We start from the raw sequence: 19,452 nt of genomic DNA, 5'->3' as shown, positions 1-19,452 counted from the left end.
TCATTTGACAAGGTCAAATTATTTGTTGATGAAAATTGCTTGCTTTGTGTAGTACGACTCTCAGACCTGAGGTCGAGTCCTGTAAACTCAAGCTGTGTTTCCAGCTGTGGAGTTACGTATTAAATCTCCGCCATTCAAGTAATGCATGGAAATTTCTAAAAAATTCACGCCCAGTACAGTCATGCATCAAATAAAGGCTGAGATCTGAACCATAAAAAATGGCTTCAGTCATGCATCAAATAAAAGCTGAGATCTGAACCATAAAAAATGGCTTCAGTCATGCATCAAATAAAAGCTGAGATCTGAACCATCAAAAATGGCTTCAGTCATGCATCAAATAAAAGCTGAGATCTGAACCATCAAAAATGGCTTCCTAATATCAGTCCATTTCCGCCATCCCAATGGTGCTTTTTTTTTTTTTCCCTAATGGTGCGTTTGGTTTCCGAAAATTGGATGGGAAAGGAAGCGTATTTGAAGGATATTCTTTTTTCCGTATGTTTCTTTCAAATGAAAACCCGGGAAAGAAAAGGAAACACCAGGGATGCGGGTTCCCAAAAATCGGTAAGCAGGGTCAGACTAATTTGGTGAGACCCTGCTGAGAAAGGAAAAAAGGCGAGAAAATTTTGTCGAGAGCCCTCTCGTAGACATCGTCGCCTCCCTTTTTCTCATCCAATGGTCACATCTCCGGTGTCATCTCTGGCGTTCCCGTTGGATGGTAAGTGTAGTTCCGACACTATCTCTTCATTCCCGTTCTTTTTGATACCGCTTTTCTCCTGTTCCATTTGATGGGTGGCCATTGAAATCTCACCGCTGGCTTCATCCGTTTGTGGTCATCTAGACGTCATCGCCAGCGTTCTCGACAATGGTAGGCTTAGATTTGGCATATTGAACCAGATCTAGCTTCTAACCATGGTCATTTGAGTTTATTCGAATAATCTCCATATATGGATTCTGGAATATGGTTGTTCCAGATCTAGACCTTGTTCTCTGGCACGGTAATATATCTTTTGATTCAATTTTTTTTTTCAGTTGAACTCGGATCTGAGATTTTTGTTTGTTTTTTTTTTTTTTTGTAACGGGTGTTCTCAGATCTAATATTTTCTTTCACTAATCTTGCATGAATGCAAAATTCATGCATTCTTATTCTAATTCTTGTTCCCCAAATATTTCACTACCCTGTTTTTTTTTTTTTTAGTTTTTTTCTTTATAATGATAGTTTCACCAATTTGGAATAAACTTGCATGAATGCTTGCTCTTTGAACTTGGTAACTTGATCAGTTTATATAATGTTGATCTCGGAATCTTCACGCTGTAATCAAACAGACATGAGTTTATTTTGGATTGTATGGATTGAGTATTCTTGTTCTCATTTCTTATGGGGATTGATTATGGATTGATTATTCTTGTTTTTTTCTTTAGTAATTACAGATTTTATGTTGTGTTAGTGTTGCTGGTTGCTAACAGTGGTGGCTATTAGTTCAAGTCTAATACAAGTTATTTTCAAGCATTCATCATGCTTGAATGCTGTATGTTTATAAAAGGAATCATTGGTTCAAGTCTAATTCAAGTCAGGCTTCAAGATCCTGATGTGGTTATATCTAATTCAATTACAGCCCTACCCTTTGGTTACTTAAGTGCACCTAGCATTTCTTCAAAATAAATATATTATCTTTCTGTTTAAGCCAAATCATTTGAAATAAATTAATCATTTCCCAGTTCATGCATCCTATATCAATAAATAGTTGTTTATCTTTTCTTCCCCTTTATTATATCATCCATTTTTTATATTCTCATAGATGCATAATGAAATGTTGATTGCAATTGTTAGAGCTGCAACTAGTGGAGTTGTAGTTGCATTGACCATTGTTCAAGAGTGGTTAGACTATGTTGATAGGGGACCTTCCGTCAACCGAGACTTGCAATGACAAGATCTACTAGATCAGTTGTATAGGGGGAGATAGATTGATAGCTACAACCAGTTAAGAATGGGTAAAGAAGCCTTTTACAGGCTTTGCAAAATTTTACGGGAGATCAGACGACTCCACGATACATTGAGGACTAGTGTAGAAGAACAAGTTGCTAAATTCTTGCATATTTTAGCACATAATGTTAGGAATAGAACTATGGGATTTCACTTTAGTAGAACGGGAGAGACAATTAGTTGCCATTTCAATTTGGTGTTAGATGCACTTCTCAGTTTAGAGGATAGATACCTAGCTCAGCCAAGTGGCACGGACACACCACTTAAGATTAGAAACCGACAAGGCTTTTGGACATATTTTAAGGTAACTATGGTGTTAATTTGTAATAAATCTATAGGTTATGAATCATATAATAAATACAAACTGTATGACTTGCTTGGTAGGATTATGTTGGGGCAATTGGCGGGACACATATATCCATAAAGGTTCCACTGTCAAATGTAGCTAGATTCTGTGGTCGGAAGTCCTACCCCACACAAAATATCCTTGCTGCATGTTCGTTTAACTTGCTTTCCACATATGTTTTACCTAGATGGGAGGGAGCTACATCAGATTCCCGCATGCTAAACTGTGCATTAACAGGGGAACACAAACTTCAAGTTCCACAAGGTACTACTACATATCCATGGGGGCCAATTCAAGTGTAAATGTGGAAATTGGTATCTAACCACTTTCTTGTATTTTACATAGGTAAATATTACCCGGTGGATGTGGGTTTTTTTCTCAAAGCTGAGTTCTTAACCCCATATTGGAGCACAAGATACCATTTGAAGGAATGGGGTTCACATCAACCTGAGAACCCCAAAGAATTGTTTAACCTACATAATGCCTTGCTCTGAAATGCAGTTGAGCAGATTTTTGGGGTCCTTAAGAAACGTTTTCCACTCCTAGTTTCCAAGCAATACTACCCATTCAAAACACAAGTCAAGATTGTGTCTGCATGTTGAGGTAACTAAAGGTGTGAATGCTGATGTAGATGATGGGGCAGAGCCAGATGCTGTGTTTGATGATACTCAGGTGTCTTAGCCATCTCAATGCATTGGTAGAAATGAGTCTATGAGAGAAGGACACTGTCTTAGAGAGGATATAGCTTACCAAATGTGGGCAGACTACCAAGTGACTTGATCGAGGCACCATCATTAAACATCTTTTTTTTTTTTTTACCTTGGGTGTTTTATAAACCTTTGTGGTATTAACTTTAACATGGGTGGTATTGTTTTATTTTGAACGAAAGACCTTGATTTATATGTTACGGTTGAATGTCTCAAATGTTGCTATGATTTGATTGAATTGTCAGATATGTTGATTGTTTGGTGTGAATCAAATATGGGTATTCGAGATATTGTTCAATGTCTCAGATATGTTGATTGCATTAGATCTATAACTTGAGATGTTGATTGTTAGGTGTAAATTAGATATGGATACACAGTTTAGTGAAACTGATGGAAGAATGAGTAAGTCTATCATGACCTGGATTGCTGAGATGGACAATACACTGATTGACACTCTAGTAGAGCAGGCCACACTTGGCTATAAAGTTGATAAAAGTTTTAAAGCGCCGACATACAATGCGTCTGCTAAGGCGATTAGTGATAAGTTTGGAGTGGAGTGCAATCACAGTCACATTAGAAATAGAATGAAGACAATAAAGAAGAATTTCACTACCATTTCAAACATTTGATGTAGAACCCCGTGTTTGGGCAGAGTATATCCAGGTAAACTTTAATATGATATGTAAGCTTATTATTAAAATATGTAAAATAGATACAACCTTATTAGATTGATCTATAATGAACGAACAGGGGCACCCAAAAGCTAAGCAATTTAGGAGGAAGTCCATCCCCAACTATGACTAGCTTGCCATAGTGTGTGGGAATGATCAAGTTACTACATCTGGGGCATTCACTGCTAGAGAAATGAATAGGCATGAGGCAATGTCCATGAATGAAACAAGTATGCCAACGATGTAGGAACCAGTGTTTGATGAGGCTGATGAGGGTGACAATGTTGGTAATTCCACCCTTCAAGCCAAGCCACTAGAGGAGGGTAGCTCAGCTGAGTGAAAGGGGTTAGGAGATGAAGTCATGTGCAGCTATAGTTATTGAGGAGGTCCACGAGATCGCAGTGAGCATTATGACACTAGCATCTGTTGTTGAGAAAGGGATTGGGTTGTTGAGGAAGGAGAAGATTTACGATGTACTTAATTTGGGGGATCATAACCCCACCTTTGTCATAAAGGCAATCAACTACTTGTCAGGATCTAAAAATCGGGCAATAGCATTTTATGCATTGACTTCGGGGTTGAGGAAGGCATGGTTGGAAATGAAGTTGGGCTTGAGTGACTAAACTTAAAACTTGCCATGACTAAACATGTTTTTTTGAAAACATTGTTCAACTTAAACTTGACATGATTGAATCTCTTTTTTTTTTTTTTTAATTTTGAAACACTACTGAACTGAACCTTTGTTTGATGGAGTAATCTTGGTGTTTTGGGAGATGAATCATTGAAAATCTGTGATGATGGAAAACATAACCAATATTTGCTTGTCTTAAAATGCTTGATTTGAACAAGTGTTAAACTGTGTGATTAACAGGTTAAGACCTCATTTTATGGGATCCAATAACTCTCATGCATGGGTGAGAGAATGATTAATTGGATGGCTGAATTTAAACAAGTTTCCTGTGATGATGGAAAACATAACCAATATTTGCTTATCTTAAAATGCTTGATTTGAACAAGTGTTAAACTGTGTGATTAACAGGTTAAGACCTCATTTTATGGGATCCAATAGCTCTCATGCATGGGTGAGAGAATGATTAATTGGATGGCTGAATTTAAACAAGTTTCCTTGATCTATTATGATATGTTATGTGGATAGGTTGGCAGGTGTTCATCTATTAGATCTTGAATGAATGATTTGTAGGTTATAACTCGTTTTAAGAATGAATTTCTTGCATGAGTGAACAGGTTTTGAACAGGTGAATAGGTGTTTAGTTTGTTTACTAGCTAGTTAAATCCAAGTGCATTAGCAAGCTTTAAATGGATTTGAACAAGTTTTGAACAGGTTTTAATGTTGATGAATGTGTTGAGTGGTTTCTTACACTAAATGGATTTAAACAGGTTTTAATGGCCAAATATTATGTTGTCTTCAAAGGTCGTTGCCCTGGAGTGTACTTTAAATGGGCAGAGTGCAATGCACAGGTACACTGATTTAGCGGAGCAATTTATTGCTTGTACACCACATATGAAGACGCTATACTCCAATTCCGTATGTATCAAAACAGATTTTCCACACCAAATAGTCTACATCAACTTAAATCCGAGGAAGGATGCTCTTCCACACAAGATAATGCTTCAAACAACGAATCAGTGGAAGAAAAAACTAGGCTAGAATGTTTCATTATTAGTTTTCTTGTAGTAGTTATGATTATCTTATATTATATGAAATGAGAATCAATATATAATGTAAGCAAGTACTGTGCACAATATGGAACATGATAGTTATCATTTTGTCGAATGTGGTTGCGATATCTTATATGCACCCCATGATTGTTGCCACATGACAAATTTACACATTCATGTGGTCGACCATGCAATGCCATTGAAGAAGGTGAGAAAGGATGACAAATTTGGTTTAATATGTTTTCTGTTAAATTTTCTTAGAAAACAAACACAGGAAAATGAATTTTGATCATACTGTTTCTCAGGAAACAAACACTGGATGCAAAAATGGGAAAAAATATATTCCTTTCTCATCCCATCTTTTCTCGACAATCAAACGGACCACAAAAGAAGCTACAAGAAGGTTTTTATTTTCTAAGGTGATGTTTGGTATGATGGTGTTGTGTATTAGTTGCATTTGTATCAGAATTGGTAAAAAGCATTGCAGGCATGAAGCAAGATGCATCATATTTATGTGTTTTAGTAGATATAAGTGCCACTAGACATCATTAGACACCACATAGGTGAAACAAAAGCACAACAATACAAACAGCAGAATGTTTCTTCACATAACCCCATATAAGAAAAAGTGCAAAATGTTTGTACTAAGACTCAGTTTGGAATGAGTATATAAATAATGTACAGTACAAATATATACAAAATACAAGGTTTTCACTTTACATATTTGCATTTACGCTCCTTCCAAATTGAGCCTAAATAAACTATAAAACAATTTGTCTATATAATGCTTAGAGTCACCGAAACCAGTGTTTTACAACTCAGACCGGGGCAAAAACCGAAATGCTCTCCGGGTCCCAGTTTTATCATTTAACTGGGCAGTTTGCCCATCCAACCCGCCAACACCGTCACTTAACCGGGACCTAGAAATGCCACCGGTTCCTGAATTTTAGGATCCGATCATCCGGTCCGGACTGGGTCTTAAAACATTGCTTGAAACTGAATCACAACAAAAACACAAATTTTGGAAAATTGGCATCCCACGTTAAAAAACTAATTTTGGGAAGTTGGCACGAGTCCCAATAAGATTACTGTCCAAGGAAAATATTTCATAAGAGTTTCAGAGAAATGTCCAAGGAAAACACTTCTTAAGAAATGCTGTTAAAACAAAATTTGAAAAATTGGCATGATTCCCAATAAGATTACTTTCCAAGGAAAACATTTCTTAAGAAATGCTGCAAGTCCTCAGCCCGGGTTAAAAAACTAATTTTCGAAAATTGGCATGATTCCCAATAAGATTACCGTCCAAGGAAAACAGAGAAAGAAAACAACTTGAGCTAGCCACTCCTTTCGTCCATTGGGAAAAAGGCTTTCCTTGTGTCAGTTACATTAACCACAGGAAGGAAATTTTCTCATGGCAGCAGCAATTACAACTTAGTCCATTCCATGTTTTGAATTGCCAACCACCATTTTTGTCCACAATCTCATCTCAGAACGCGCAGAACAATATCCACTGGTTAAGCATATGCAAAATCAATAAAGCGAACTTGGTACATTGCTTGGATTTAGAGATCTCAGGCATTTCAAACATTTCCTCGTTCTATGTCTAACAGGACAACTCAGGATCCAGTAATAACAGCTTCGCATTCAGGGACCGATGGGTCCTCGACATCACAGATTTCAAGATCATCCGAATGGACTGGTCGTGGGAAGGGACAAGATTGGCATCAAACATCATTCACCCCACCCAACAATATGCCAGCGCGATGGAGATCGTAGAAGGTCAGTACCTTGACGTTTGACACCGTCTGCAAGATGGAAAGAGTGAGACCATCTAAAACAGTGATATATCGAAGGTAAAATCCCCGATCAGTATCCTATACTTTGGTTCAATTGATAATTTGGTCACCGAGAAAACAATTCAATATTTGAATTTTTAATTTGTGATGATCTGATACTTAACGTTAACTCACTGTCAATCAAAGCCATCATGTGATATCAGCACCAATTTAAATAATTTCGTAATGCTGAAACTAACTTTTATGATAATTGATGAAGTAAGATTTGGCCCGACCTCTTTATTATGTGACATGTGGCAGAAACGACAGCTCGGCAAAAGGGGCTAAGCCTAGGCGGGAACAAGGGGATACTTCGTCGAACTGATCCACTTTGTAACAGTTCGGGATGGATTTCGCCGAACTGACCCTTGTAACAGCTCGGGATACACTTCGCCGAACTACCACATTGTAACAGTTCGGGATACACTTCGCCGAACTGACCCACCTTGTAACAGTTCGGGATACACTTCGCCGAATTGACCCTTGTAACAGCTCGGGATACACTTCGCTGAACTGACCCACCTTGTAACAGCTCGGGATACACTTTGCCGAACTGACCCACCTTGTAACAGTTCGGGATACCTCCGAGCTCAAGACCGCCTCGCTCAGCACTTCGCATCATCTTCTGGGCACCAAAGCCAAACAAGTCGTACCATGCCTGACACTAGGGAAGTCTGTGCCCGAGGGCGCCATGCCTGACTGACTTGGGATCTGACATTTGGCAGCAGCACTCTAAACGGCCACCTGCCACCGCCACTGACGCCGCCATCTCCAGTTAGACGGTTAGGCAGTGACGATTCTGTCTCAGTAGAAAGGACGACGCCGAGTTGACAAGCACAAGGGTAATCATACCCGATCTGACAAGGGCCTCGGGACGAGTACACGAAGTGACTATAAGAGCCCCCTGCCCCTCGACAATGGAGGTATGCAAACTTTGCGCTATCTGGTATTACCTTGCTTTTGAAGTATTCTAACTTGAGCTTCGGAGCCTCTACACCGGGTTACCCCCGGAGCTTTCCCATCTCCTCCGTTTCAGTTCCTTATTACCCCGTTCGAAAGAAAGGCAACGGACAGCTAAGACCAGCCGGATCGCGCTCCATCAATAATATTTAAATTTTACTCTTTTTGTTTATTTTTACCGTGATCCCTTTATCTTCAATGTGGGTTGAAGGAACTAGAGAAGAGGTGGCGTTCACTGACTAACCATTCTTTTTCCTTCCTAACCAATTGAATTCTAAAATGCAAAATCTAATCTACTTTGTGTTCAATTCGTCACGGGATGGATGAAAAGAACAAAGAGGTTGCCGAATCTCGAAAGACTCTGGTTACTTGGTCATTGCTGAGAAAGATGAACATGAACCAGAAGAAAATGGCAGGATTTACAGGAAGCACACTCAATTCATCTACAACAACGATGACGAGATAGAAGAAGAAGAGGTTGCAGAAATGAAAAGTTTATCACCTGGTATCATTCATTTGAAGGGTATGCTCACTTTGGTAGGGAAGCATCTTTGCTTCCTTGAAGAAGAGTAAAGAGGAGAGATGGGCTTTTGATGGCGAGCAATATTGTAGGAGATTATGATCTCTGTTTTTGTTTTTTGTTTTTTGTTTTTTGTTTTTTTTTTTGAGAGGAACGAATTGTCGAAAGCGACACAACCTATTTTGAGAGGAACAAGTTAAAAATCCCGATAGCTGGTTCCACAGTTTACTACTTCTCACAACGCCATGCGGAGCAAGCTTCTTATTCTCTAGATTTTAGTTCTCTCGACTGCGTCAGGCACGTGGTTCTATGTAGAATCGTGTTGGTTATGTTCCTATTGAATCTTGATACGGATGAGGTTTTTGCAAAAATACGTCTTGAACTGCTGGATTGATTGTTTTTCGGAATGGTTTGTATGCTGCCAGTTGCAATGGGATTGTCGTAGGACGGTGACATTGAAGATTCCGAGGAAAAGATTTTGTCATTCTCGAATATTATGACACTAAGCGATGCAAACAATAGAGGTGGGTTTTCAGTTCCCAGGTTTTTTGAAGATTCAGTTTTTCCCCCACTGAACTACAAGGCGGAGTTGCCAGTATAGACAATTACAGTGAGAGATGTTCATGGTGTGATGTGGGATTTCCGACACATTTACCGTGGGATGCCATGTCAGCATTTGTTGACGACTGGGTAGAGTAAGTTCGTTAATCATAAGAAGCTTGCTCCTGGAGATTCAGTGGTTTTTATGAAGAACCAAACTAGAGAGCTTTTTGTTGGGGTAAGGCAACTGCGAGGTCAAGTAGCAGGGGCAGGGTTTGGAAGTGGAGAGGGGTTATCATAAGAAGCTTGTTCGGTGGAATTATCATGTCGGGTTTGTGGCTTCTCCCATTGTGAAAATGAAAGAGGGGTAGAGGGGTTCTTGAGGAGTAGCAGGGGCAGGGTTCCAGCTGAATCTATAGTAGAGGTTGCTGAGTTAGCGAGAGTAAATAAGCCTTTTGAGGTTGTTTATTATCTGAGAGCAAGTTCACTGGATTTTGTAGGAAGAGGAGGAAGAGGAATCCGTCAATATAGTAGTCATTTCCGTCATTTTGAAAATGATTCAAATTTGGTTGTTGAATAATGAAATGGGTATTTATGTCTTTTTTATGCGCTGACTGACAGTGAATTAATACCAAATACCAGATTGTTGCAAATTGAAAGTTCAGGTTGCAAATTGAAAGTTCAGGTATTGGATTGTTGCATTTTAAAGTTCGAGAACTAAATTGTCACTCCAGCCAAATTACGGGAATTTTCCCTATATGAGAGGATGTCTCTGTTGTTGTCACAGCAAAAGCTGTTCCTGCTTGCACTAGTAAAAGAATGGAGGCTGAAGCCTTTGAAGTTTGAAGAGGGACTAATCTAAGATGAAAGCTCCATGTCAACAGTTTTTGGCCGGAGAGAGACGCTACCCCATGTCCATGATGTTGTCAGAAAAAAAGATAAATCCCTCAAACGTGGTAGTCACCGTCAACAATATCAAACAAAATCTACTTTGAAGGAACGTCCGGCCATGAGATGGGAGATCCGCCCCATCGTTTCTCTGCAACACTTTTTTCCAGGGTGTCCGACCATGGAAGGTTTACTTCAGAGCAGGAAAGTCCAACTGAAATAGTTTTGCAAGTATTAATACGGACCATGCGATAATACCAACAGACATGGACTCAATATATTACAGGACAACTGATCTCCAAGAGGTGTTTGATTGACATTCTTATTCTGGTTTTCATTTTTCTGGGTCTACTGTCTACACTCAACTGGGTCAGCATTCTGCCAAAAGGTAATTGTGTTATCTCTCTCTCTGCCTCGTCTTCTTATTTTTGTTTTGCTTTCGATGCGGTTCTCTGCATTCTTGACGCCTTTCAAGCTGATACTGGATCTTTGATGTATTGAAAACAGCTTTTTCAGCCACGCTGCCAACGCATTGGCTCCACTTGAGTTGATAGATTTTAGAGACCAAGAGAATATTTCAGCCAAATTCAGAGGTGGGCTATTTTGATTGCGACGGCCACTTCCCTTTATGTCTTTTTGTAGCCTCTTTCTAGCGTAGAGGTTTTGTTCTACCAAAAACTCCATGATGAATATTGTTTGGACCTACTCAAGGAGGGAATCTGCTCATATTATATTTTGATTTAGCATTATCATAGATTTGTGGTCATCAAGGGAATCTGCCCGTAGACCCAGTCACCCTCTTTCTTTCCTTCAAAAGAAAACATAATCCACTTGGACAGATGTTTATTTGTTTCTGCAGCAGGAGCAGGACAATTATTGAATCAAATTGAAAATTTTTACTAAAAAATATCATTAAAAATCAGTAGACTACAAAGAAACATTTTTCCAAAGAAAAACAAAGACAAACGATGCTGAAGTATGAGACAGACGTTTGACACGATGCCTCATCGAGAAATGAAAAAAAAGTAATTTCATTTGTTAATATATAGTAAAGCTTACAACTTCCAATTCCTCCCACTTAGAACTGAAAAAGCACCACAAACATGAGTTTCAACAACAAAATCCAAACCTAAGCAACTGATCTTCCCCCAAAACGCTGCCCAAAATTCACAAAAGATCATCCGGTGTGAGTGAACCCCGTTGTGCTTCTCACACACTCTCCCTCTCTCTCTCTACATCAAGATATATCCTTTTCATTGGGAGGACGACAAGAGCCTTTTATCTCCTTGTACAATGGATTTTCTATCCTGCATATAGTACTAAAATGAACAATTATACCTGTATAATATACTTCATAATCCTTGGAGGTAGAGTTGCATTCTCCTCCCTTGACTATACAAAAAAACTAGCGACCATCAGCCCGGGCTTCGGATTCGTAGTTTCGCGAGGAACAGATGTGTCTTCTTTCAGTAGAACAATGGTGGGATGTATATTTTTGTCATAATAATTGATTCCAAGAGGAAGCTTTTGTGAGCATTATCTCCTTGAACATGCATAAGGATGTGGTACCAGATACAATTAGCTGAAATTAAAGCTCAACTTTCATATGTCCTGGTGGCAAAGAACCTATTAATGCAAAAGAGAAGTTGTAATTATTATAAGAAAACAAACAACAGAGAACGATTCCTAGAGTTGAAAAAAGAGGGAAAAAATCTTACCATTTAATTCTTGGCTGTTGAAAGGAACACTGGAACCAAAACTCATCTGGACAACATTGTGAAGTTCATCATCAACCCAGAGGTTGGGTAGCTGTACAAGATTAAGATAATAAGGCATCTGTGAATGGACATTAGGATTCACATGCATCTAAAATCCAAAAGGAATACTTTGCACCTTAATTTTGTGGGCCACCAAGAGAAGTCTTGGCCCATGCATACTTGGCTGTCCTATTGATACTACAAAGGAGAAGTCCCTTTCTTTTGTCCTTTGTCTTTATTTTATTCATTCTACATATCATACATGTAAAGCAACACAAGATTCCCTGCCATTATTTTCTTTCATTACCCATTATTTAGTTAATTATCTACTTAATCCTTTGTCTATTTGCAACAACAGCTATCAGAAAACAGAAAAGGTAAAAGGAAAATTGCAAAATAGACCAGATGGAGTGCTGTGTCACTGTAAGAAAAGAAAACTAAGGATATGGAATTAATTGTCTTCCCAAGTGCAAGGATGGTACCTGCGTGGTTTCTTTGTATCCTCCATTCATGGCTGTCAATTGTGAATTAATTGTCCTCCTAAGTGCATCCGGGGGGTTTGCCATGCTAGGAATCCCAGCTTGGACCAATCCCTGTTGAGATGGATGTAACTGGGGATGAGCCATGGCCATATCTGGAGAAAAAACTATTGTAGAAGGATCACCTCGTGACTGAAGAATCTGTGGTGAAGTACCAAATAGTTGGAAGAAATCAGCATAAGAACACTCATTTGTACATTTTGTGTGTGTGCTTGTGCGACTTCACTTACATCTTTTGCTAGGAGACCTTCGATGTTGAAGTCCAGCCGTGGATTAACAGCTGCAAGCTTCATTGACAAAAACTGCAACGAGAGAGAAATTCATATTTCCAACCATGAACAACAAAGTTCTTAGGAGTGATTATTGCTAATAACAAATTAGATTAGAATGGTTCAGAATAGCAACAGGCACAAGGGAAACAATTAACATTTCCTCTCCATAACAGGGATTTAAACATTTGAAAGCAACATGGATGAAACCTTTTTTTTTTGTTGTCACCATTTACCATTATCTACAGGTTTTCAACACATTTCATTTCATTCTCTCTATTATAGAAATGAGTTTCAAATGGTCAAAGTTATAAAGAGATTTACATTCCTGATTTTTTTTTTCAAAAATCAGCAGAAAAGTCATTTAGGCAATAAGGCACCTTTTTCCAGAAAAAAAGGATAAGTGCCATTTTTCCTATTATATAAACTACTGTATCAACCGTGTCCCATGCACAACTCAAATAATGGATACAGGTCAGGTCCACATATCAAACTAAATAACCTTTTCAAAAATTTAAGTATTATGACTGCACAATAGAGATTCCTGAGTCTTATTACCACCATACCTCCACCTGACGTTGCAGTGATTGTACATAGTTAATGATTTCATCCAGCATGAGTGCCTTCCCTGTGACCTGTTAAACCAATAACAGTCATAAAATAAACTAAAGCACTACAAAGGTCTGGGAAACTCAGCTTATATACCCCCTAAGGTATTAGCTTCAGATACCTTGCTGCAACCAGGGACAAGGTCTTGAAGAAACTTCATCCTCTCACTAATCTTTTCCCTTCTTACCTATGATGTGAGAAAGGGAAGAAAAAGTAACCAACTGAAACCCAGGATTAAAGTATATATGGAGGACGAGTAAAAACCGAAATCCAGTAGGAAAAAATTTTACTCTTTCTGCAAGACTATGGCTGTTTGTTGCCTGGCCCCTCCGTGCTCTGACATGAATGTAATCTTCCTTTGGTGCATCCGAGGCCTGAGAGTTATCTTTACTGTGTTTTCCAGTAGGCTTTACATTGGTTGAAATTGGATTTTGTTCAACCTTTTGATTGGTTTCAGTGTTGTCCTTTGTAGCCTCACCAGGTAGTTGCTGGGCCCCTTTAACCTGGTCAAGCTCATTATCCTACCATAAGAAATTACTGAAATGAGTTAGAAAAATTGCATAACTCAAAATTAATCAGCTATAGCAGATAACAAAAAACTAAAATTTGTTATTTCTACCTGACCACTCCTTTTCCTTTTCTTGCCAATTCCCTTACTAGAAGAAGGTTCACCACCAGCACTTTCCAACATAGATGGATCGTCCCGACCACCACCACCACCACCACTGCTGAACTCAGCTTCTTCGGAATCATGGCTAGACACACCAATTCCTTGTTTTGCTTCATGAGGAGGCCTTACAAAGTTCCCAGTTTGTCTCTCATTCTTCATCGAACTCCCTTCAGTGGCCCCAAGCTTAGCAGATGGGGAGATTTCTTTGGCAACTTCAGGCAAGTGAGGTTCATTGTTCTGAGATAGAGCACCCAATGCAGGGTGTAGCCTACCAGCTGAGAGCTCCTCCAATGGTCCATGGACCATTCCACCTTTAGAATAGGGACTCAAGGATTGGGGCATGTTTAAAGGATTCACCAAATCATTAAAGTTCAAGCATGAGAACCGGGCAGCTCGCTCAATGAAATCAGAATCGGCAGGAAACTGAGACAAGCTTTGGGGGAGGATTCCAGGGTTGCCCTGCAAGAAAACCCCACCTTTGGAATTCCAGCCTAGGTCTAGAACTTTATCAGAAACCGTGCTTGAACAACCAGGAAACCCTTTCCTAATGGCTACCGTGTTGGAAGTGGTTTGTACATTGTTGTCACAGAAACCCAAGCTTTGTGAATTGGAGTGATCCCAAATGGCTGGGCAAAATGAGTTTACCATAGGAACAGAGGAACCCATTAGATTCCCTTTACAAACAGGAATCGAATTGTCTGCAGGAACTAAACTCATTGACTGATTTGTGAGATTGGCACCACCAAATCTCCAATCTGAAGACATGTTAGATGAATGATAGTTCACGGGATCACTACTCTTCTCCAACCCAAATTTATCTTTGTCTCTCGTATCCATCTATCCTCGACAAGAGGTGCAGCAAATGATGCAAGAAGAAGAGAATCTTTCCCGAACCCAAAACTGGTTTGGACTAACAATAAACAAAGAAAAAGAAGTCCAAAACTGGAAAAGAAGAACAATTCCGGGAGCACATAAACACTGTAAGAGAGTCAAAGATCAAAATAGAGAACTCTTCAGTCTCCCAGCATACAAAGCACGGAAAACAAAACCACTTGGACCAAGAGCTCAGAAACCAAAACAAAGTTCACTATAGTTGCAGAGTTTTTACGCTCAATCTATCATAAAAGCAAAAGAAAAGAAAATTATAAAACTTTCAAACAACACATGAAATCAACCTCAAGTAAATAATAAAAAGAAAGAGAATAGAGTTCAAACGGTGAAGTAGAAATATAAAACAACAAGACAAGACCAAATATTTTGATATGTACCAGAGACCAAACAAGTAAAACTGCTTCTTTCTTCAAAGCTCTTCTTTCTTCAAAGCTATCACCAAAATTGCCACTTCCAAACTACACAGCGGAAGAACCGAACAGCATAAACCCGCCTCAAAGACAGAGCAAAGAAGTAATTTGAAGCAGTCAAGAAGCAACCGAAAAGATTGATTTCAGGATCAAAACCAACCATTTAAAACCCTGCAGTGAAAACCCTAGTCAGAGCTCCAGAACAAGCTCTGAAATAGAGAAAGACCCAACTAAAAGTGGAAAGGGAAAGATACCCATTTAAGATTCTCTGCTACTTTTGGCATTCTGCTCTCCATTCAAGCCTTTACTGAAACTTTGTTGAATTCAGACCGTGTCGAAAGAGTCCTATTTTTTACTCAGAGAACTTCTGTATACTGCCATGTCTGGTGGGAGAAACAACACGAAAGGGAGAAGAGATCAGAAGAGCTCCTGAACAATGGCAAGAGAGGAGGAAAGATGGCCTAGGTCTATGAAGGGGAAAAGAAAGGATTAATGCCAAAGGCTCTGCATTTATACCCACGCCTGCATTAGAAAGAGAGCCATTGAATGATTAACCACCGCCACTGCCACCGTAAAATATAAACACAGGGAAAGCTTCGTTCACCACCTTTAATTTTCAAATTTGTATACATATATTTTACCTTTTATTTTCAATCAAATCCTATTTTAATCCTGCATTTTACACTTGTTTATACTAGCTTTGAGCTAGCAGCTGACATTGCCAACTCTATAAAGATTGTTTTTTTAATCATTTTCCTACATGTCCTTCTTTAAACCTTGGGAGCTGAGTTTAAAAATCTTATTTTTAAAGAGGTTTGTTTGGTCAAGAATCTCTTACCATCCAAAGTTCTGGCTGATTTTCTCGGCAATTTCTCTGTGCGAGATATACTGAGCTGTACACAGACTACACAGTGCAGAGTGCAGACCCAAAGGTAAGACCCACCCCCAGAGGCCCAGATTTTGCATTATTTTTAGAGGGTGCCCTCTCTCTCTCTCTCTCTCTGTGTATGTGATAACTGATAACTTGAACAACGTATCGCTGCATCATCCTCGCTCCATTTGCTCTTGATGTTTGTATTTGAAAGGACAGCCAAAATGGAGGGAGAATCCTCTTACTCGTCTCGTACAGCCAGAGTTGTAGTTATTATTACACGTACCAAGCTGAGCGTATCCATCACAATACAAGGAAGGAAGCAACTGGTGAGGCTGGCCTGCCTCAGTAATTAGTTAATTACTAATTACACAGTCCACCACCATACACTTTCCGCTTGCATTCAAAGCATTCAAATCTCTCTCTCTCACACACATTCTGTGGGATCCCTGGTCTCTGTATCAGGGCGGGACTCTGCGCTTCAATGGGTCACGTTGGAATGATAGAGGAAGAGAATAAAAATGATCACAACCATCAATCTGGTTTAGTCTGAGAGAAGAGACATGGAGAACAGTGAAGAAAGCAAAAACAAAAGATGGCCATACGGCCTGTAAAGGTGTTGTTAGGAAGGAAAATAGTATCCATATGGTGAACCCCAAAACCACTAAATGCGGATCCCATTTGTGTTGATACTATCCCATTTGTGTTGATACTATGCTTGGCAAGGAAGGACAACCAGTGGCCATACTTGACACGACCCCCCAACCTCCATGTCAAGTACGCTTGGAAGGAAGAGTTCAACCTTTTCAAGCCTCAAGCGCTAGATTGGGATTTGGGATTTGGGATGGATATTTAGGGATCCCATTTCAAATTGTGACAGAGAACCAAACAAAGCCTTATCCCAACTATTTACCATTTCCTCTTTGAGCTCCCATTGCTTAGATTGAACGTCTCAATCCAACCCATTTTGTTAGAAAATTCTGAAATCTGACCCATTAGCCATTGCATTGTTGATATCTAATTCTCAGATAATTAAACCATTGTTGGTAGTAAGACAGACGCAAAGCGGACAGCCACAGGCCTCAATCATACATACAAGCCCATTTGATTAAAAAAATTTCTCAGAGAAATGATTGTTTTTAACACTTTTTTAGTAGCAATTGGTGAATTTCCTTCAGTTGCTTGTGTTTTATCTCTAGACACAATGGATACAAATTCGTGCATGCACGTAAAATCATCATGTTTATAACACCACCTTGTTTTCAATAAATTCAATTGGAAGCAGACCAGGCTGCAGTGGCAATAATTGAAGCTCCCCGCCCCCCCCCAGAAGAATTTCTTATTGGGTTTGGGTTTGGGTTGGCACAGCTAGCTCAATCCAGTTACAAAATTCGTCCAGATCCGGCCCGGTCATTAGATTGGACCTGGTGGGTCTATCTCAATTCTCAAACCTTGAAAAACCATCGGGTCTGATTATGGATTTGAACCGACTCGATCCGAAGTGGGTGAATTGCCAAAAAGGACATTAATAATGTAAAGAAGTATATAATTGTTTAGGGTGGAGTCAGGGACACGCAGAAACTATTACATGTGGAAGGAAGGCGTAGGAAGGTACAATTGATTTAAATGGTCTTTTCCTACTTCAATTCCAAAAGTCATTTTTAAATTTTTTTTCCAAACACCATAATTCTACTCCGAGAATTTGACGGGATGTCAAGTCACTTTATTCCCTCCCGCCCTAGGCCCTACCCTCCACCAGAATTTGGTCCAGCATCAAGGAGATGTGAGGTTGGGATTCTTCTGCTACTTGTTTCAGACTGAGACCGTGTGGCTGATAGAAAATCTGAGCTTAGAGATTTCATGGGACGTCCAGATTCCCGAACCCTCTCTTTCAAAAGTTTTTTCTTTCAAAAGTTGAAACCATATAATTTCTTCGGTCTCCAATTTCTTCTCATGGATTTCATTATGGGTTCCTATTTCTTTGCCCACACGGCAAGCACAAATCCAAAGCATGAATTGTATAAGCGCAAAAATACCAGTGCAACCAGGAGACTGACTGAAGGACTCAACTGTTGAGTCATCTTGATTCTTGACTCTTGAGAGAAAAAAAAATTATGAGGATAAATTGTGTCTCTGAGCTGTTGAGACATCTTGAGATAAAGTTTCCTTTTCTTTTGTAAATCTAAGGTGTAATTCTCTCTCTCTGCATTACCCCCCCCCCCCCCCCCAAAAAAAAAAAAAAAAAAAAAACCCTCTCTCTCTCTCTTGTCATTATTAGTTGGCATTGGGAATTGCATTCACCAAAACCCAAGCTTTAGAATAATGGAATCTCTCTAATACTTTGTTATAAAACTCTAATCTATTCTTAACCCTAAGCTTTAGAAAAATGGGCATGTAAGAGATAAAATGATTTGTGTTGATTGGGTGGGTTTCACTATGTATTTTTTTCTGATATTACCTCCCTCTACTCAGTCTATCGAGTTTGTTTAGAGAATTTTTTATATCCAAATACATAATAAACCATGCACCAGAGCAGAGAGAGAGAAACGACAATGGGCAAAACCTACCACAGCATTAAAGAAAAGCTGGTTTAGATTCCTTGATGCTACTTTCTCCAATTAACTTATATGGGAAGCCTGAACCTCGGCAACTGGGGTGCTGCCATGTGTGATAGCTCCCTCCCTTATTAGAGTAGGGACAGACATGGAAAAGCCTCTGAGGCTTTATCGATTAGCAGCAAAGTAGCATATATTATATATTAAATGTAATAGAGAGATAAAATAAAAGCTTAAAACTATATGAGTAGTGAGGTTGGTTGGCAATTGGCATGACTCTCCTTTTGGGAAAGCCAAACTTGGCAACCAAATCCAAACTAAAGTAACCATGGGATGGGAGTTGGGGGATTCGACATCTCTTGGAGGGATTCCATCGTGCCATGGATATAAATTAAGTTGTTAATAAAGGAGGCTTTGGCTCCTGAGCTTTAATCAATTAAGGGAAGTAGGTGTGTAGATCAATCTTTTTTAACTATTCTTAATTTAATCACTAATGTACTTTTTGTTTAAATTATGTATAAATTTACTGACCCATTAGGATCTGTTTGGGAGGGCTTCAACTTTGATCGAGCTGTTTTCACTAAACTGCTTTGAAGAAACGACTGAAACAAGTTTCATTGGAAAGCCCGTTTTTTTTAACGGAATGATGATGTATTTGAACTTTCCGGGTTTTTGGGTATTTCACCAAACATAACTTTTACGCTGTTCATATAGAACCCATCTTGTAAAACCAGAAGCTGCTATGTGAACGCC

At 39.2% G+C, this 19,452-nt stretch overlaps 1 protein-coding gene and 2 long non-coding RNA genes across 14 annotated transcripts; 2 read left to right on the top strand and 1 right to left on the bottom strand.

The window, feature by feature from the left end:
* Positions 1 to 502: 502 nt before the first annotated feature.
* Positions 503 to 7,010, top strand: LOC148854605 (uncharacterized). Of its 2 annotated transcripts, XR_016094839.1 has the most exons (4): positions 503 to 715; positions 5,104 to 5,593; positions 5,691 to 5,804; positions 6,996 to 7,010. It is a non-coding gene; the product is annotated as an uncharacterized LOC148854605 (long non-coding RNA). The 2 variants fall into 2 exon arrangements; XR_016094838.1 differs by lacking the exon at positions 6,996 to 7,010 and having other exon boundaries at positions 504 to 715; positions 5,691 to 5,892.
* A 2,503-nt stretch (positions 7,011 to 9,513) lies between these two features.
* LOC148854604 (uncharacterized) lies at positions 9,514 to 10,882 on the top strand. Its single transcript, XR_016113231.1, has 2 exons — positions 9,514 to 10,516; positions 10,636 to 10,882. It is a non-coding gene; the product is annotated as an uncharacterized LOC148854604 (long non-coding RNA).
* A 261-nt stretch (positions 10,883 to 11,143) lies between these two features.
* Positions 11,144 to 16,823, bottom strand: LOC148854603 (transcription factor bHLH49-like). 11 transcript variants are annotated; one of them, XM_088986002.1, is made up of 11 exons: positions 16,112 to 16,823; positions 15,528 to 15,656; positions 15,241 to 15,444; positions 13,922 to 14,950; positions 13,593 to 13,823; positions 13,424 to 13,489; positions 13,260 to 13,328; positions 12,655 to 12,726; positions 12,368 to 12,565; positions 11,847 to 11,937; positions 11,144 to 11,754 (listed from the first exon to the last, which is right to left on the bottom strand). In XM_088986002.1, the coding sequence occupies exons 4-11, from the start codon at positions 14,807 to 14,809 to the stop codon at positions 11,717 to 11,719; spliced, it is 1,653 nt and encodes a 550-aa protein (XP_088842128.1). In that variant the 5' UTR covers positions 14,810 to 14,950; positions 15,241 to 15,444; positions 15,528 to 15,656; positions 16,112 to 16,823; the 3' UTR covers positions 11,144 to 11,716. The 11 variants fall into 11 exon arrangements, 10 of the variants coding, with proteins under 10 accessions (XP_088842128.1, XP_088842125.1, XP_088842127.1 ...); XM_088985999.1 differs by having other exon boundaries at positions 13,922 to 15,087; positions 16,112 to 16,704; XM_088986001.1 differs by lacking the exon at positions 16,112 to 16,823 and adding an exon at positions 15,790 to 15,910.
* Positions 16,824 to 19,452: the final 2,629 nt, after the last annotated feature.

The sequence above is a fragment of the Nelumbo lutea genome, chromosome 4 (assembly GCF_056320005.1).
Source record: "Nelumbo lutea isolate HS-2025 chromosome 4, American lotus-T2T, whole genome shotgun sequence".
NCBI lineage: Eukaryota > Viridiplantae > Streptophyta > Magnoliopsida > Proteales > Nelumbonaceae > Nelumbo > Nelumbo lutea.
Note: the sequence above shows the minus strand (reverse complement) of the source record. Positions and strands in the feature narration are given on the sequence as shown.